This window comes from Coturnix japonica, unplaced genomic scaffold (genome assembly GCF_001577835.2).
Source record: "Coturnix japonica isolate 7356 unplaced genomic scaffold, Coturnix japonica 2.1 chrUnrandom339, whole genome shotgun sequence".
NCBI classification, from domain to species: Eukaryota; Metazoa; Chordata; class Aves; order Galliformes; family Phasianidae; genus Coturnix; species Coturnix japonica.
Genome location: NW_015439867.1, coordinates 527,270 through 545,091, shown reverse-complemented (window position 1 = coordinate 545,091; position 17,822 = coordinate 527,270). Strand labels below are relative to the sequence as shown.

At 59.0% G+C, this 17,822-nt stretch overlaps 2 protein-coding genes across 2 annotated transcripts; both read left to right on the top strand.

The window, feature by feature from the left end:
- Positions 1-488: 488 nt before the first annotated feature.
- Positions 489-13,500, top strand: ESPL1 (extra spindle pole bodies like 1, separase). The gene is made up of 31 exons (XM_015850357.2): positions 489-1,084; positions 1,713-1,800; positions 1,888-2,919; positions 3,060-3,164; positions 3,294-3,414; positions 3,644-3,780; positions 3,928-4,124; positions 4,401-4,643; positions 4,854-4,998; positions 5,094-5,238; positions 5,519-5,658; positions 5,745-5,879; positions 5,964-6,083; positions 6,245-6,416; positions 6,517-6,645; positions 6,752-6,908; positions 7,105-7,214; positions 7,326-8,650; positions 8,721-9,090; positions 9,201-9,350; positions 9,489-9,702; positions 9,808-9,992; positions 10,085-10,212; positions 10,286-10,408; positions 10,887-11,042; positions 11,119-11,289; positions 11,368-11,472; positions 11,573-11,685; positions 11,757-11,840; positions 11,953-12,117; positions 13,217-13,500. The coding sequence occupies exons 2-31, from the start codon at positions 1,720-1,722 to the stop codon at positions 13,419-13,421; spliced, it is 6,663 nt and encodes a 2,220-aa protein (XP_015705843.1). The 5' UTR covers positions 489-1,084; positions 1,713-1,719; the 3' UTR covers positions 13,422-13,500.
- Positions 13,501-13,855: 355 nt separating this feature from the next.
- PFDN5 (prefoldin subunit 5) lies at positions 13,856-17,797 on the top strand. Its single transcript, XM_015850383.2, has 6 exons — positions 13,856-13,985; positions 16,255-16,357; positions 16,671-16,702; positions 16,898-16,972; positions 17,319-17,424; positions 17,504-17,797. Exons 1-6 carry the CDS (start codon positions 13,914-13,916, stop codon positions 17,581-17,583), a joined length of 468 nt encoding a protein of 155 aa, XP_015705869.1. The 5' UTR covers positions 13,856-13,913; the 3' UTR covers positions 17,584-17,797.
- The last annotated feature ends 25 nt before the right edge of the window (positions 17,798-17,822 follow it).

The window sequence follows — 17,822 nt, the reverse complement described above, 5'->3', positions numbered from 1 at the left end:
GCTTAACTACCCTTTCTATGAAGAAGTTCTTCCTAACATCCAACCTAAACTTGCCCTGGCACAACTTGAGGCCATTTCCCCTCATCCCGTCACTTGTTGCTAGTGAGAAGAGACCAGCCCCACTCTCACTGTAAGCACCTTTCAGATACTGGAAGAGGGTGATAATGTCTCCCCTCAACCTTCTTTTCCCCAGCACAAACAGCCCCATCTCCCTCAGCCTCTGCTCATAGGGCTGATTCTCCAAGCCCTTCCCCAGCCCTGCTGCCCTTCTCAGGACCTTCTCCAGCACCTCCATGTCCTTTTTGTACTGAGGTGCCCAAAACTGAACACAGCACTCGAGGTGAGGCCTCACCAATGCTGAATACAGGGCAGGATGACTTCCCTGGTCCTGCTCACCATTCCTGGTACAAGCCAGGATGCCATTGGCCCTTTTGGCTCATATTCAGCCCACTGTCCATCAGCACAACAAGGTCCCTTTCCATCAGGCAGCTTTCCAGCCACAACACCTCAACCCTGTAGGGCTGCCAGGGGTTGTTATGACCAAAATGCAGGACCCGACATTGGTCCTATTGAAACTCGTGCCGTTAACCTTGGCCCATCCAGTTCCCTCTGCAGTGGATACAGCAGCACACGCTGATAAGGACACGTTATCACACGTTGTGTGCCCGTTCCTCCCGTCCGGGCTGTGTGGGCAGCGCTGAGCAGCGATAACATCCCAAGGACGGAGCAGCGCAGGGGAGGGACGGGGCGGCAGCGCAGCCCCATAACGGCGGAGCTCCGTTCCGTTCTATTCCATTCCGGTCCGTTCTGTTCCGGTCCGTTCCGCAGCTCCAGCCTCACACAGCCCCTCCTGCCGGGCCCGACCCGCTCCGCTTTCCTCGGTCCCGGTCTCGGTCTCGGTCTCGTTCTCGGTCTCGGTCCCGGTCTCGGTCTCGGTCCCGGTCCCGGTTCCGGTCCCGGGGCGGAGCTCAGCACTACAAGTCCCGGCGTCCCCCCGTTGCGCGCTGATTGGCTGCGGGACAGACTTGAATGGGGCGCGTGGCGGGGCTGGAGCTCAGTTAGAGGCGGCGGCGGCGGGGACGGAGTGAGTCCGAACCGGGGGGAGCGGGGGGTTTGGGTACCTATAGGGGGGGTGGGGGGAGAGGAGGGATGGGGGAGAAGGGATGGAGGAGCCTGCGGGGCCCTGGGGGCTGGGAACGAGGAGTTGGAGGGAGCGGGTGCGGGGGGAGTTTAAGGAGGCCCCGGGGTGGGGGTGGGGGGGGCAGTGGGAGTCTGGGGCGTTAGGATAAGGGTGGTGTAAGAGTGGGGCTGGGTGTGGGGCTGCGGTCAATGAAACGGGGAGCTGATGGCACAGAGGGGGCTTCAGTCCTTGGGGAGGCTGAGGATTGGGAATGGGGGGGATTGGCGAACCTTGGGGGGGAGAGAAGAGCCTGCTGGGTGGATTGATGTGGGGGGGATGGATGTGTGCCCTAAGGAATGGCTTTTGGAGGAGAGAGGGGGGTCTGATACCTGAGGGCCGCTGGGGGGCTGTGGGGTGGTGGAGAGGGGGGGTGGGAGAGAGGAGAGAACGGGGCTCAGGGGGTCCCTGAGCACTGAGAGGGCAGCCCTTGAGTGGTGGGAAATGGGAGTTCAGGCTGGGGGGGTTTCACGCAGTGGGACATCTCTGCCCCCCCCTTCCTTCTCACCTCACTCCCCCATCTCTGTCTCCCCAGTGCTGCCATGAAACGCCTCAAAGGTGCCAACTTCGTGTCCCGCACCGCCAGCCTGGAGAGCACAGAGGAGCTGCTGACTGAGCTGCTGGTGAGCTGAGGGGGGTTGGGGGGGTCCCACCTCTTTGCTGAGCGACCCCTGATTGCACACTCGTTCCCTCTTTCTGCTCCCCTACAGCAATGCCTCTCCAGCAGCACAGCAGTGCAGGGCAGTGCACAGAGCACAGTGTGCGACCGCATCCTGCGGGCCTGCGTGCAGCGCGTGGGGGAGCCCAGCTGCGACCTCACACACACCAACGCAGTGATGGCCTTGGCCGAGGCAGCCTGCAGGGGCTTTGTCTGCAGCAGCACTGCCCCGCCGACCCCTCTGTACCTGGAGAAGATCCTCTTCCACCTGCTGAAGAACATGGCTGCCCGTGGCTATCGTGACGCCTGCAGGAGGGCAGCGGAACTCATCCTCGCTCAGCTCCGCGCTCACCAGCAGCACCACGCGCCGTCACCCAACTTCAGTGCTATTGCCCACAGCTGCTTCTCCACGCTGTGGGGCACCAAGGGGACGCTGCGGGACCGCCTGCAGGCCCTGCGCTTCGTGCTGCTGCTGGAGGATGAGGAGGGGGCCGCGCTGCCCCTGGTGCCGCCCTTCTTCACCTCGCAGGTTGCCCGGCAGCTGGTGGCTGTGGCCTCCACTCTCTCCAAAGCCTCCCAGGCTCCGTCCTTGTCTTGCCTTGGCCGGGAGCTGCAGGGTGTCCTGACCTCCCTCCGTGAGGACATGGCGCGGCCGCCCTCTCTGCCGCAGGCCCTTTGCTTGTTGGAGCTGCTGTTGGAGCAGTGCCGGCAGCTCTGCAGGGGAGGCTGCTATGGGGAGGCGGAGGCGGCTGTGAGAGATGCACGAGGATTCCTGGGGGGCTCCAAGGTGTGCAGCGAGGCCCTGGCCCTGCTGGAGGCTGGCGTGCAGCTGAGCCGGGTGCTGGCCCAGAAGGTGGGCTCAGCAGGGCCGGCCCTGGCGCAGGCAGCGGCAGCGCTGGGTGGTGCAGGGAAGGTCTCGGGGCGCATCCTCAGGGTGCTGGCTGAGGGCTGCCAACTTGTCACCATGTCCCTCAGTGAACGTGCCAGGAGCAGCCAGCAGCAGCCGCTGCCTCCGGAGGATGTGCTGCAGCTCTGTGCCTTCGTGGAAGGGCACTGCCGTGTCCTTGGCCTGCTGCTGGCCATGGTAAGGCTTTGGGGGTTAATGAGAGCTCTCCTGTTAATTAGGAGCGCTGGAGGCCTTGTAGCCCTGCCAGCAGTGTCCCGCTTCCCAATGGTCATGCTGCTGTTGTGGCCTCGCAGTTGACTTTCTCCTTCCTCCTTCAGGTTCCTCCTGATGGCACAAAGCAGCGGCTTGTGCTGAAGCAGCTGCTGCACCGCAGCCTCCAGCTCTTCACCAGCTTTGCCTGCGATACCTTCCGCTCCTCCCAGGTACTGCTGGTGATGGGGGCAGCATCCAATGGGGCTCACAGAAGCTCCTGGAGCTGCCCCAGAGATGTGCCCTCAGTCCCTGCAGGGCTCTCCATGGGACCCCCATCCCTCTGACTGCATCCCTTGCAGGTGTCTGGGTGGTCGGGGCAGCAGCAGCTGACATCAGGCTGCCGGGACACCGTGATGCAGATGCTGGATGTTCCGGAGGGGCTTCCTCAGGGGGAGCAAGTCAAATACCTCGACCTTACCGGTCAGTGTCCTCGTGGCACCAAGCCTGCTTCCTTGGCATTGGGTTGGGGCAAACACTGCACGCAGCTCAACATCTTCCCCTGCTTGTTTGCTGTGGAGCACCAAAGGAGAAGAGTCCTCCTGCCTCCCAACACGTGTTGCTGCAGGGCTGGTCTGCAGCTGGGAGAGGAGCAAGTGGGGTAGTCCCTTCCCAACACATCTTCAATTGTTCATTTTTTTCCCCTCAACAGCATCGTGCGTGTTTAAGCTGACGTACATCTTCTACAGCCAGAACCTTCATAAGGAAGCCAGCTCCATCTCTGAGCTCATCTGCAAGAGGCTGAAGAAAATAGATGCCTTCAGGTTTCCAGAGATACCCCCCGAAAAGGTGAGCAGTTCCGTGCCAAAGGGTTTGAGCTGCAATAGGAGCAATGGAGAGGATGGGAACCAACTGCTTCCCCCAGGAAGGGGAGCAGCCACAGGGCTTGCTGGACATGCAGGGCTCTGAAGCTTCTCCCCTGTGCTCTCCCTGCAGCTGCACAGATGCTTCAGGCTGCAGGTGGAAAGCTACCGCAAGCTGGGGCAGCTGCAGAACGCGTTGGCATCCTGTGTGCTGTGGCTGACATCGCTGCGGGGCCGCATCGGGGAGCTGCTGGCGGAGCCCATCAGCTTCTGGGCCAAAGTGAAAGTGGACAGTGTGAAGCAGGGAGGAGCGGAGGACTTGAGGCTGAGGTGAGGAGCGGATCAGTGGGCTGCACTGTGTGTGGGGGGGCCACGCTGTGCTGAGCATCCTGTGCGTTTAAAGGCTGAGGGAGCTGAGGTTGGGCAGCCTGGAGAAGGCTCTGGGGACACCCGAGGGTGGCCTTTAAGTGTTAAAGTGGGGCTGTGAGGAGGAAGGGCACAGTCTGGCTTTGAGGTCTCTTCCAGCCCAAACCGTGCTGTGATTCTGTGATTAAAGTGATACTGTGGAGCTCTGTACCACATCCCCATGCAGCTCTGCTCCCCCAGGACCCTGAAGGAAGAGCTGTCTGCTCAGCACCTGGACACAGACACCTTGGTGGCCGTGCTCTTTGCTGAGCTGAGGGCCTACAAGAGCATCCGTGCGGACACGGGGCAGGAACGCTACGACGTGCTGTGCGACCTGCTGGAGATCTGCTCCGAGGACAGCGGCCGCCTGCAGGAGCGCGCTGCCAGCCTGGTGGAGCTGGCTCAGGTCCTGTGCTACCACAACTATGCCCAGCAGATCAACTGGTGGGTGCCACGGGCGTGCAGGGTGCCTGTGTCCTGTGTCCCTGTAAAACCCTTTGGGAGCTTTGGAGGGACCTCAGTGGGACTGAAGGGGTTGGAGTATTAAGGGATGGGAGTAGTGTTGCTCTGGTGCTTGCTGCTTTTGGGGTGGTTTGGGTGTAGGGTGTCATTTCTGGGGGCAGAAGGCGATGTTTCAGCTCTCTTCTCCAACAGCTCCGCGTTGGACTCTGTCCATGAAGCACTGCGGCTGTTGGACTTGGTGCCCAGGAATGATGAGAACCAGGAGCAGCTCCTCGATGACCGGGCGCAGGCTTTGCTCTGGCTCTACATCTGTACCCTGGAGTCTAAGCTGGAGGAGGTGTGTGGGGAGGCTGCCCAAACGTGTCCCCATGTTTCACAGGGGGTCTGCAATGCCCCTTAACTTGCATCATTGCTGCCTGTAACCCGCTGTAGGGCATAGCAAGGGAGCAGAGAGTCAAAGCTCTGGGACAGAGGATCCTGGAAGACTTTGAGCCCAATGACCTGAACTATGAAAGCAAGCTGCAGGAGGACGCCTTCCTGAACAGTGGAATCTCCTTCAACCTGGTCACAGAGTTGGGTGAGAGCGCAGCGGGTTTGGGTCACTTGTGCTGTATGGAGGGCTCCTCTGGGGTGCCTGGATTTAGGCTGGGAGTGAGGTTAACCCCCTGAGGAAGGGGAGGCAGTGGGATAGACGTGGGCGGGGAGGAGTGTGCCAGGAGGTGCTCTATGGTGAGCAGGGAAGGGTGCTCTGGGTGGTGGTGGCATTGCTGGAAGTGCCTTCCTCCTGCACACAGCGGCGGTGCTGGTGGTGGTTTAGTGCTGTGGCAAAGCTGCTCAACTCCATACTGTGCCCACAGCTCAGTCCAAGAACCTGGACGATGCCTTAGCCCTATGGAAGCAGCTGCTGGCATCTCAGGGTGTCCCAGCTGTGCGCAGCCTGGAGCAGACCGTGGCCTCTCTTTGTGTCACAGCAGCTCTCTACAGGCTGATGGACAAGGTAATGCTGCTGGGGCTGTGGAGGCACAGGGTCAGCAGTACAGCAGCATTGTCCCTGTTCATACTGTGGGTTTTTCCTGCCTCCAGCCCCTGCAAGCCATGGAGAGCTACCTGTTGGTACGAGCCCTGTGCACTGCACTCGGGGACGATTTGGGCACAGCCAGAGCTCTCTGCCAGGTCACCAAACTGCTCCTCCAGCTGGAGTGCCCCGGCTACGCCAAGGCAAGCACCATAGGGAGGATGACAGGGGGGCAGCTGGGCTTGTTCCTGCAGCCCCAGCCCTCATACTGACCCCTTGGCTTCCAGCTTTTCCTGGAAGAGGCAGAGTCCTGCTTGCAGAGAGCAGATAGGGACAGCGACTTCTACCTGCTGCTGCAGCAGACCTGTCTCGTGCTCCGCAGCCAGCTGTACTGCGCCAGCCACCGCGTGAGTCTCCCCAAAGCCCTTTTTTGTCTCGGCTGCAAAAGGAGACCTCGGCAACTTTGCCTGGCAGTCGGTGCCTCTTGCTGCTGACCTGAGCCCACCTTAGGCCACAGAGGATCCCTGGACCGCAAACAGTGACTTTCTCCCTCCACTGCCTCCTGCAGATCAAAGATGGCACTGCCCTCTTGCTGGAGGTGCTCCAGAACCCAGCTCTGCAAAAGACTTCCAAGGTCTGGTACATGCTTCAAGCACAAGCCCTGCAGCTGACCGCCACCTACCTGAGCCTGCCGCCCACCCAGCTCTCGCCAGAGTTCAGGCAGCACATCTTCGAGCAGGGTGAGCCTCCGAGGTGCTGGGAATCCTCTGGGACTGGGAAGGAGAGCTGGGTTTTGTGGCAGGTAATTGGTGCCAGTGCCCACAGCAGCTCTCATTGCAGGCTGGAAAACGCCCGAGACAGCTCTGAGCGAAGCCTACAAGTTGTTACGTGGCATCACCCTCCTCCTGATGGGCAGCAACATGCTGGGCTCCCACAAGTCAATAACAGACATCCCGTTCATAGACTGTGGTGAGTGGATGGGTGTTGTGGGCCACGGAACAGCTGGAAGGACACGTGTGCTCCTTCTGCATCACTGGGAGGAGCAGCTTTGTCAGCAGCGTGTCCCTCCTGTCAGGGGAGAACGTACTGCAGAAGTGGCAGGTGCTGGCTGACCTGCTGGACTGCTCCGAGCGCCTGGTGGTCCTCCTCAGCAGGGTGGAGGTGATGTGCAAAGCCAAAACCTTCTGCTTGGAGGCCTTCAAGCTGGCTGTGAAACTGCAAGTGGTCCGATGGTGAGTGACTGTGGATGGGGGCAGCCCCATCCCTGGGCATGGGGGGTACCCTTGGGTGAGGGGTTGGTCCCTTTGCAGTTGGATCTGGAGCAAGCAGCTCCTCTAATGTTTGCCCTGGGGCCAGTTGAAACTGAACAGCACTGGGAATTGAGCTGTGGCTTCCTGGGGCTCTGAGGGCTGTTTTTCCCCCCTCTAGGTGTGCTTCCTTTCTGGTGCTGAAGGCTCAGCTGGAGCTGCAGCAGAACGAGCTGGAGCTGAGCCGCTGGAACCTGCAGCAGGCTCTGTTCCTCCTGGAGTCCGGCACCAGTGAGTCCCTGCTCTGGGCTGAGGCAAAGAGAAGGAGGGCTGCTACTGGGGCTTAGGTGAATGGGGGGCTGCTGGAGCATCTCCCCAAATCACCCTCATCTCTGTCTGCAGAGTTCGAGGCTGATGAGAAGCTGCGAGGCCCTCTGAAGATCTTGCCCAGGAAGGGCAAACTGGAGGGTAGGAAGCAGCAGGATGAGGGCTCTGAGCAACCTGCGGAAGATGAGGGCTTTCTGAAGGGCCCCGTGCTGGAGTTTGTGGCCATGGTGAGTGGCCTGGAGAAAGCAGATGAACTCAGCTCCTCACCGCAACTGAAACCCAAGAAGAAGAAAAGACCTGCCTTCCTCACCCACCCCACCGCCTGCCCCTGCTGCCTCTGCTCTGACCTGACCCTGTCATCCCTCTGCCTCCGCTGGCTGCTCTGCTGTGCGCGGGTCGAGCTGGCGGCCGGCAGTGCAGCAGAAGGGTTGGGGCTGATCCAGGTCACCTTGCAGCGCTGCGGTACCGTGGGCCCTCGCTTTGCTGTCCTGCTGCAGGACAAGCTGGGCAGCGGTCACGAGGCACCTGCACTGAAGCTGTTAGATGATCTGGTGGCCACTGGTTATGCCACGCTGGCACTTCACAGCCTGTCTGGTGCCTGGCCCGAGGAGAAGCTGCAGGAGCACCTGAAAGCCGCTCTGTCTTTCCTGGCATCCTGCAGCCCCCACCTGCCCAGTCTGGGGGTCTCCAGGGCCAGTCTGCTGCTTGCCAAAGCCACGGCTGCCGTTTGCTGCTTGGCTGCCAAGCACAAAGGCTCCGTAGACAGTGTCTTTGCCTCTGCTTGGGCTTGGCAGCCGGCCCTGCTGAGCCCCACCGAGCCCAAAGCAGCAGCGGCCGTGCCCAAGATGGACAAAGCTCAATCAAAGAAGCTTAAAAGCAAAGCAGCAACCACAGCAGCCCCTGTGCTTAAACCCAAAACCAAGAAGACCCAGAGAGAGAAGCCCCCCTCGGTGGGAGATATCAATGATGCCTTTCTTGTGAGCAATTCCGACACAGAACTGCCCGCTGCTGCTGCTCAGGCAGTGACAACGTCCTGCACCCTGCACCCCAGTGCCAGTCCCCGCAGCAAAGCACGTGCACGGGGCTCTGTGGCATCCCCTGCATGTAAACGCAGAGGGAAGAAGAGCCAGAAAGCCAAGACCACAGGCAACAAGGATGTCTTTGCTGTGGGTGACTTGGACAGTGAGGTGCCTCCCACTGTGATCCGGCCGGCAGTGGAGCCCAGCACCCTGCGCCACAAGCCATCCTGTCCTCCAGCCAAGACGTGCACCCAGGGGGCTGTGATGCCCCTCCGCCCCAGGGCTCCCTTCACTGTGTTCAGCGAGACCTCGCTGCCACCCAGCAAGTCACAGCTCCTGAAAGCACCCAAAGCCCGTGGGAAAACCAGATCCCGGCTGCCAGTAAGTGGGGCAGGAGGAGGCCGGGTAGCCTCGAGTGCAGCCCTGCCACCTCCTTGTCTCCCTCCTGCAGGTGACGTTTGGTGATGACAGCGATGAGGGTCTCAAATCAGTGCTGAGCCCCATTGCCAGCAAAGCACCTGTAACCAGCTGCAAGACGCCACGGTCAGTGAGCTGCTCACAGAGAGCTCTGCGCACACGGGCTGTGGAGGTGGGGGGCTCCCAGCTGGGATCCTCCGTGGGCAGAGGCAGCAGGAGCAGCACCCGGCCCCAGCGGGGGCGCAGAGTTGAGGGCACAGAGAAGAAGGAGCAGGTGGCACACAGGGCTCCGAGTGGGAAAGGAGACGAGGAACAGGAGCTGCTGAGTGCCATCAAAGAGGAGGAGAAGGTGGAGGAGCAGATCAGCGTCAGCTCTCTCCAAGCCTCTGAGGATGGAGCCAAGGGTGAGCTGGGGAAAGGGGGTGGGATTGCTGGGAGCCTTCACTGCACCCCGAGCTGCATGTTGTCCCTGCTGGCCCCAGCAAGGGGACCAAGCATCTGCTTTATCCCACAGGCAGAATCCAATGCAGGCAGGAGGGCATGGACACGGAGCTCGAGGGGCTGCGGCAGGAGGCTGGTGAACAGGTCCTGGCACAGCCGAGGCCGGGCAGTACAGAGCCCCTGTGTCTCAGCTCCCTGCACGAAGTGCTGCCAACTGTGGATGGTGAGCAAACATGGGGCTGCAGGGTCGGGTTTTGGGAGCTCTGGGTGCACTGTGAGGTGGGTGATGTGGCACTGAGAATGCCAGGGTCGCTATGGGGCTCGCTGCCTGATCCCAGATTTGCTGCTCTGTCCCTTCCAGACACCTCCTCACTGGACACAGCCCGTGGGTTCCTGAAATCTGCCTTCAGCTGCATCAGCCACTGCCCTCCTGGCACACTGTACAGCCAGCTCTGCCAGCTCCTGGCTCTGGCCACAGGTGATCAGGACCCCATCACCACTGCCTACCTGCTGGCTGAGTCCGTCTCTGTCACCACACGCCATCAGCTGCTCACCATCATCCACAAGAAGCTTAAGTAGGTCCCACAACTCCCTGCCATCATCCCCAGGGCATGAGTGGGAAGGGGCTCAGCAAGGAGGGGTGGTTTATGGGGTGGCATTCCTCCCTATTGCCTTTGCAGCAAGGAGAAGAAATCAGTAGCAGAGATGGCCGAGCAGCTCCAAGGGCTGACCCTGCAGGATGAGGACACTACTTCACGTCACCACCACCTCACTGAGCTCCAGGACCTCTTCAGCTTCAGCCCCACAGGTCTGGGGCCCCAGGCGTGCACCAGCTTCAGTGAGCAGCTGCAGCAGATCCCAGCTGGTGAGGATTGATGCAAACAGAGCCCCAGACGGTGCTGCCTCCTGCCTCGAAACCTTAGCGCTGACCTGAAGGTTTGTGGGTGACTTTTTCAGGGGTGACTGTGTGTGTGTTGACCCTGGTGAGCATCCAGCCCACCTCTGTGGGGGACACGCTGCTGCTGACACGGCTGGAAAGGGGCAATGCTCCCATCACTGTCCGCATCTCAACTGCACACAACAAGGTGAGGGAAGGGCTGGATGAGAAGCAGTGGGGATGAGCCCAGGGGTGAGATCACAGCTCCTGTCCTCTTCCAGACCACACTGAGCTCAGTGCTGAGAGACTTCGACTCCATCCAGAAGAAGCAGAAGGAAGCCAGCAGCTACACTGACAAGCGGGACTGGTGGCTGTGCCGCTACAACCTGGATCAGAGGATGAAGGCAGGCAGAACCATAACATCACAGTATAGTCGGGTTGGAAGAGACCTTAACGCCCACCCAGCCCCTGCAGTGGGATGGTTGACACCCACCAGATCAGGTTGCCCAGGACCCCCCACCCATGGCCCTGAGCACTGAACTTCCTTGTGCTGCAGTGCTGGGGCCTCGCTGCCCTCTGGGAACAGAATTTCCTCCTTGCATCCAACCTGAATCTCCATTATTTTAGTTTAAAGATACTCTCCCTTGTTCTGTGACTATTTACTTGTGGTAAAAGTTGTTCTCCTCCTGTTTATAACCTCCCATTAAATACTGAAAGGTTGCAGTGAGGTTTCCCTGGAGCCTTCTCCAGGCTGAGCAAACCCACCTCCCTCAGCATTTCCTTGTAGGAAGGGTGTTTCAGCCCTCTGAGCATCAAAATGCACCCCATGCCCACACCCCTGGGGGGCTTAGGCTGCCCATGACTCCATGTGTTCTCTTGCAGAACCTCATTGAGACGCTGGAAATGCAGGTGCTGGGCTGCTGGAAGGCTGCACTGCTCCCTGCAGCCCAGGATCCCCTGCTGGCTGAGGAAGCTGCCCATTTAAGTGCTCAGCTGCAGCAGTGTGGCTGGAGGGGAAAAGATCCGAACCTGCTCAAGGTATAGAGCTCCTAGGGCTCAGGGTTGGGATGGAAGATGGGCTTCCATCCCCTCTCACACCCATCCCTTGCTGCAGGTTGTGCTGAATGCTGCTGCCCTCCTCAGCCCTGCTGATGTGCAAGCCCTGGCTGTGGGGTTGTGCCCAGCTCAGCCCAGCAGAGCCCAGCTCCTCTTGCAGGAGGCTCTGGACAAGCGGAAAAACATCAAACGGGAGCCTGGCGGTTCTGTCATCCTGGTGCTGGACAAGGTGAGATCCCAGCGCTGCTGCTGCTCACGTGGCTCTGCTGCTTGCTGCATTGCTCTTACCTTCCTTCTCCTCCTGCAGCACATGCAGAAACTGCCCTGGGAGAGCATAACGTGCCTGAAGGACCTGCCCATCACCCGGCTCCCATCCCTGCGCTTCCTCTTCAGCTATGCCCTGGCACAGAAGGTGAGAGACGTTGACCCAGTTCTGCATGAGGCTCAGTGTCCCCTGGCTGGGCTGGGGCTGACTTTTCTTTCTCCATCCTTTCTGTTCCTCCCTGGAGCAGCGGACAAACTCTGTGCTGTGCCGCGGTGTTGACCCCAGCAAGACCTTCTACGTCCTCAACCCTCAGAATAACCTGGCGAGCACTGAGCAGTCCTTCCGCAGCTGGTTTGAGAGGTGAGGAACCGGGGGGTGAGGGAGGGCTGGGGACATCTGCACTCCCACCTTTCTCACCTCCTGTCTCACAGTGAACCAGGCTGGAAAGGGGTGACAGGCTCAGTCCCCAGCCAGGAGCAGATGCAAGCAGCGCTGCTGGAGCATGATCTCTACATGTGAGTGCTGGGGGTGCCAGGGGGTGGTGTTGGGTGCTGGAAGTCTGTGTTGGGTGTTGGGGTTGGCTTAGGTGTCATTCTGCCTTGCTCACCCCACTCTGTTCCCTCACAGTTATGCAGGACATGGAGCAGGTGCCCGCCTGCTGGATGGGCAGACCATTGCCCAGCTGCAGTGCCGTGCTGTTGCTCTGCTCTTTGGCTGCAGCAGCGCCGCGCTCGCTGTGCGGGGCAGCCTGGAGGGTACAGGCATCGTGCTGAAGTACATCATGGCTGGCTGGTGAGTAGCGGGGAGCTCCATCGGCAGCAGCTCCACCTGCCCCAATCCCACTTAGCGTTGCTGTAGTGGTGTATAATCACATATGCAGGGTGGTGTGGTTAGGCTGGTACCTGCAGATCGTATAACTAGGAAGATTATCAGGGTAGAAAGGGATAATAAAAAAAATAAATGAGAATGCTCATCTGTGTGTGTAGGATCCAGAAAGAGATCCTTCCTCGGTGGTAGTCAGCCCTTAAATGGGGTCTAGGAGAGGTGCAGCCAGGCTGAATTGCCTTCACCTGTGCTCCCATGGCTGGCTCCGTGCTCAGCTCAGGTGGTCAGTCAGAGGCTCAGGCTGTGATTCAACAGTTCCCGTACAGGTGGAAAGCCATGAGAAATCTCCTCCCTGTTATCTCAACCCACAAGCGTTTCCAACTTGGTCTCCCCTGGTTTTGGGTCATAGGTGACGAAGGAAAGGTATTTTTTAACTGGCAGTAACTCAGTCTTCCCTAATTCTGCTGTTTTACCCAAGGCAGTAAGCAGCACTAAGAGACCTTCTTTACCCACAACCATTTTCTCTTTGCTGTGAACTCGACTCACAGTGTTTTCTTCTCATTCCCTTCCTGGTTTGGGTCTCAGAGTGATTGAGGAGAAATGGGCCCATTAGCAGTAACTCAGTCTTTCCCTGTTCCTCATTGCTTTGCCCATTCTATTGCTGACAGATCTCATCACTGTCTCATCCCACACCGTTTTCTTCCTGGTTTCTCTCCATTTTTGGGTCAGGAGCAGCCCAAGGAAGGGCAGTTTTTATCTCAGTCATCCCCTGTTGCACCGTTCTGTCCATACTGGTGCATGGCAGGAGATGCTGTGGTTATCTCAACCCACGGGTGTGTTTTCATCTCCTTTTCTCCCAATTCTGTGTTGTGAGAGAGGCTGAGAGGTGGTTCTTAATTGCCAATAACGCTCTTTAACTCTGCTCTGTGTTGCCTGTTCCAGTCAGCACAAAGCACTCACTGTGCAGCATTGAGACCAGATATTTTCAGCTGCTTTTCTCCTCATTTTGGGGTCAGAGTGGTGCCAGCTGCCCCTCACCCCTATTCTAACACTGTGCTCCCTGCAGCCCCCTCATCCTGGGCACCTTATGGGACGTCACCGACCGCGACATTGACCGCTACGCCGAGTCCTTGCTGCGGGCCTGGCTGGGGGCTCCTCGCCCCGGGGCTCCCCTCCTCCGCTACGTGGCTGAAGCCCGCAATGCCCCCCGCCTCCAGCACCTCACTGGGGCTGCCCCTGTGGCCTATGGGCTCCCTGTGGCCCTGCAGTGACATGGCGGGTGGTGCCCGACTCCTATTGCTAATTGCTGTGTTCTTATGGTCAGAGGTAATAAAGCTGTTCTTTACTGAACGTGGCCTTCCTGTGCCTGCTTGGGGCAGGGTGGGCTCGACCTCCCCACTCCCTCTTTTTCCCTCTTTCGTATCCCCCATTCTTCTGCTGTGCCTCCTCCTTTGGGGCTGTGGCTTTCCCCTGTTGGGCTTTCTCCCTAGTGGGCTGTGGATTTCCCCTTATTGGGCTGTGGATTTCCCCCATTGGCGCAGCATCAATGAGAAATAATGGGGTTCCTGCTCCCCTTTTTGGGGAGGGGGCGATAAATGATGCTGGTGGCGGTGGTGCCGTCCTCCTGCCGCCAGGGGGCGCTATACGGAGATCACGGAGTCCTCCTGCCGCCAGGGGGCGCTATACGGAGATCACGGAGTCCTCCTGCCGCCAGGGGGCGCTGTACAGAGATACGGTGTGCCAGAGCGCCGCGGCGTCCCAAGATGGCGCAGACCGTGAATGTGGCGGAGCTGTCGTTGCCGCAGCTCGAGGTGCTGAAGAACCAGCTGGACCAGGTGGGGGGCTGCGGAGGGGGGGCTGGGTGGGCCTCGGGTGGTGAGAGGGGTGTCACGGGAGCGTGGGGCCGTGCTGGGGTGGGAAGAGTTAGGGGGGTGCGTTAGTGAGGCCTAGGGACGGCAGGTGGGGCCTGTCTGTGGTGGGCGATGTGCGGGGGGAGGTTCGGGCCTTGGGGGGGGGGCTTTGAAGCGACACCAGTTGGACTGTGAGGAGCTGGGGCTGGAGCTGGAAAGTGATGGAGCAGCTGGTGCTGGGTGTCAGCTCCAGACAGGGGGAAGAAAAGGGGGTTGTCAGGAGTGGGCAGCGGGGGGTCACCGAGGGGAGGTCGTGCTCGATCAACCTGGAGGCTTTCTATGATGCTGTCACATCCTGGTGGATGGGGGGAGGGCAATGCATGTCGTCTGCTTTGATTTCAGCACGGCATTTGATGCTGTCTCCCATGACATCCTTATAACAAAGCTGAGGAAGTATGGGATAGATGAGTGGACGGTGAGGTGGGCTGAGAACTGGCTGCCTCACAAAGCACAGAGGGTTGTCATTGGCGGTGCGGTGTCTGGCTGGAGGCCTGTAACTAGCGGCGTCCCCCAGGGGTCTGTGCTGGGTCCGGTCTTGTTCAACATCTTCATCAACGACCCTGATGAGGGGATAGTGACCACCCTCAGCAAGTTTGTGATGACACGAAGTTGGGAGGATTGGCTGATACACCTGAAGGCTGTGCTGCCATTCAGCGAGACCTGGACAGGCTGGAGAGCTGGGCAGTAAGAAACCGGATGAGGTTTAACAAAAGCAAGTGTAGAGTCTTGCATGTAGGGAGGAATAATTGCATGCACCGGTACAGGCTGGGGGAAGAGCTTTCAGTGCAGCCTTTCAGTACCTGAAGGGAACTTACTCCCAGGAGGGGAGTAAACTCTTCGAAAGGGCTGATAATAGCAGGACTAGGGGAAATGGTTTTAAGTTGAAGGAGGGAAGATTTAGGTTGGATGTTAGGGGAAAGTTCTTTACTAGAAGAGTGGTTAGGCCCTGGAACAGGCTGCCCAGTGAGGTTGTGGATGCCCCGTCCTTGGAGGTGTTCAAGACCAGGTTGGACGGGGCCCTGGGCAACCTGATCTAGTAAAAGCGTATGTTTGGTGGCCCTGCTAGGCAGGGGGGTTGGAACTACATGATCCTTGAGGTCCCTTCCAACCCGGGTCATTCTGTGATTCTGTGATTCTGTGAAGAGCTGCTGGAGAGGAGCTCTGCTGAGAGGGACCTGGGTGTCCTTGTGGATGATAGATTGACCATGAGCCAGCAGTGTGCCCTTGTAACCAAAAAGGCCAATGGCATACTGGGGTGTATTAAAAAGAGCGTGTCCAGCAGGTCGAAGGAGGTGATCCTCCCCCTCTACTCTGCCCTGGTGAGGCCTCATCTGGAATACTGTGTCCAGTTCTGGGCTCCCCAGTACAAAAAAGACAGGGATCTCTTGGAGAATTCAATGAAGGGCCACAAAGATGGTGAAGGGCCTGGAGCATCTCCCCTATGAGGAGAGACTTAAGTGAGCTGGGTCTGTTCAGCCTTGAGAAAAGAAGGCTGAGAAGGGGATTGGATCCAGGTCTGTAAATATCTGAGGTGTGAGGGCAAAGTGGTGAGGCCAGACTCTTTTCAGCAGTGTGTGGAGACAGGACAAGGGGAAACAGACAGAAACCGGAGCATAGGAAGCTCTGCACAAATGTGCACAAGAACTTCTTTACAGTGAGGGTGATGGAGCACTGGAACAGGCTGCACAGGGAGGTGGTGGAGTCCCCTTCTCTGGAGATATTCAAGACCTGCCTGGATGCTGAACTGTGCGACCTGGTGTAGGGAACCTGCTTTGGCAGGGGGTTTGGACTCGTAGGGGTTGGAAGGGACCTCCAGAGACCATTGATTCTGTGAGATGGGGGTCTTTGTGTGGGTCCGGGCTGGTCCATAGGCTGCTCTGTGGCAGGAACAGTGTATAGACTGGGGTGTTGTGGTGGGACTGGCCAGGTGATGCACCCCATCTCAGCCTGGATCACTCAGCAACACTCACAGCTCTGTGCCTTCACACGGCTGTTTCCTGCTGTTCCCCCATCACACACCCTATGTCTGCCCCCCAGGGGCTGCAGGGCTCACTTCTTGCTCTTCCTACATAAAATCTGGGGCCATTCCACATCCCATACTGCGTACTGTAGGGACCACCCCAATCAGGGTCCACTTGGTCCTGGGGTCCCCTCTACCCATTCCCCCTGATGTGGGGCTGCGCTCTTTCCCCAGGAGGTGGAATTCCTCTCGTCTTCCATCACCCAGCTCAAGGTGGTGCAGACCAAGTATGTGGAAGCCAAGGACTGCCTCAACGTGCTCAACAAAAGCAACGAAGGCAAGTGAGACTTCTGAGAAGCTGCAGGTTCTGCTTCCCTCCTTCCTGGCTTTGCTGCCCAAAATTACCTGGGAGTGAGGCGTGCCACCCCCTGCTTTTGGGTGGGTGACTGTGAGCTCCACCTCCTGCCCCTCTCAATTCTTTGGGGCTCTGGTTCCCTTTCCCTTGGGGTGGAGGGGCTGGCCAGGTACATTGCACGTCTAGAGGAACAGCTGTGGCTGTTAACGCCATCCCCGGGTGCTTTGAGTTGTGTTTTGGCCCTGGGGGCTCCCCTTGCTCCAGTACTCACACATCTCTGCTGGCTCTTCCACAGGGAAGGACCTGCTGGTGCCGCTCACCAGCTCTGTATCCTTTGCCATCTCCATGTTATTAAGACCTCCAGGGCCTTTAGGGTTGGTCATTGCAGCCCTTGGTGCCTTTGGTCCATCACAGCCCCACACCAGCAGTGTGGTGTAGCCTTGCTGACACCCGGGCTCTGCCCCAGCTCCCAGAGCTGTGTAACCATCCCTGCGCCCCACTTTCCCTGACCACCCCTGCCAGATGTACGTCCCTGGGAAGCTCTCGGATGTTGAGCGTGTGCTGATTGATGTTGGAACCGGCTACTACGTGGAGAAGGTGAGGGCTGTGCGCCCGCATTGCTGCGGGGCAGCTTGGCAAAGGCAGCGTGTTCCCTTTGGAACCGCTCCTCCTGTTGGTGCCGCAGGGCGCAGGCAGGGCTGCTGCTGCTGCTGCTGCTCCTCCTTCCTGATGGCGCACCCAGGGCGCAGCTTTTGAGCCCCGGGAGGGGAATGCAGCTCCCAGGGCTGCTCTCTGCCTTTTTGCACCCGGGGGCTGCGCTGTGGTTTGCAGACAGTGCGTGCTGACCCCAGAACAGCAGCCTGTTGGCACTGGGTGACAAACAGAGCTGCCTCCAGTCGGGCCTGCAGGGACTCTGCACCGCTTTTGCCCTTTATCCGCTCAGACTGCAGACGATGCCCGAGAGTTTTTCAAGCGGAAGATCGACTTCCTGACCAAGCAGATGGAGAAGATCCAGCCTGCATTGCAGGAGAAGCACGCCATGAAGCAAGGTAAGGGCTGCCACCGCTGTGGCTCCACACTCGGGGCTGTCAGTGGCCCCTCACCACCCCCCTGTGCCTCTTCCCACAGCTGTGGTGGAGATGATGAGCCAGAAGATCCAGCAGCTGACGGCGATGGGGGCAGCACAAGGGGCCACCACCAAGGCGTGACCTTCAGCCTCAGCACCTGCCTTCCTCATCCTGCTAGGGAGTGAACCAGAGAGCACTGCAGGGACACAGAGGGTTCTTCTCCATGTTGTCTTCACATGGTCACTCCAGTCTGAAGTTGTGTGGCACCACGATGTGAAGCGTGGGCCAAACCTTTCCTTATTGTTAAGCTGCACTGTTGCCAGCACACAGAATAAACACAGCATGGGCACAGCCAGCCACCCTCTGTGCTGCTTCTCCAA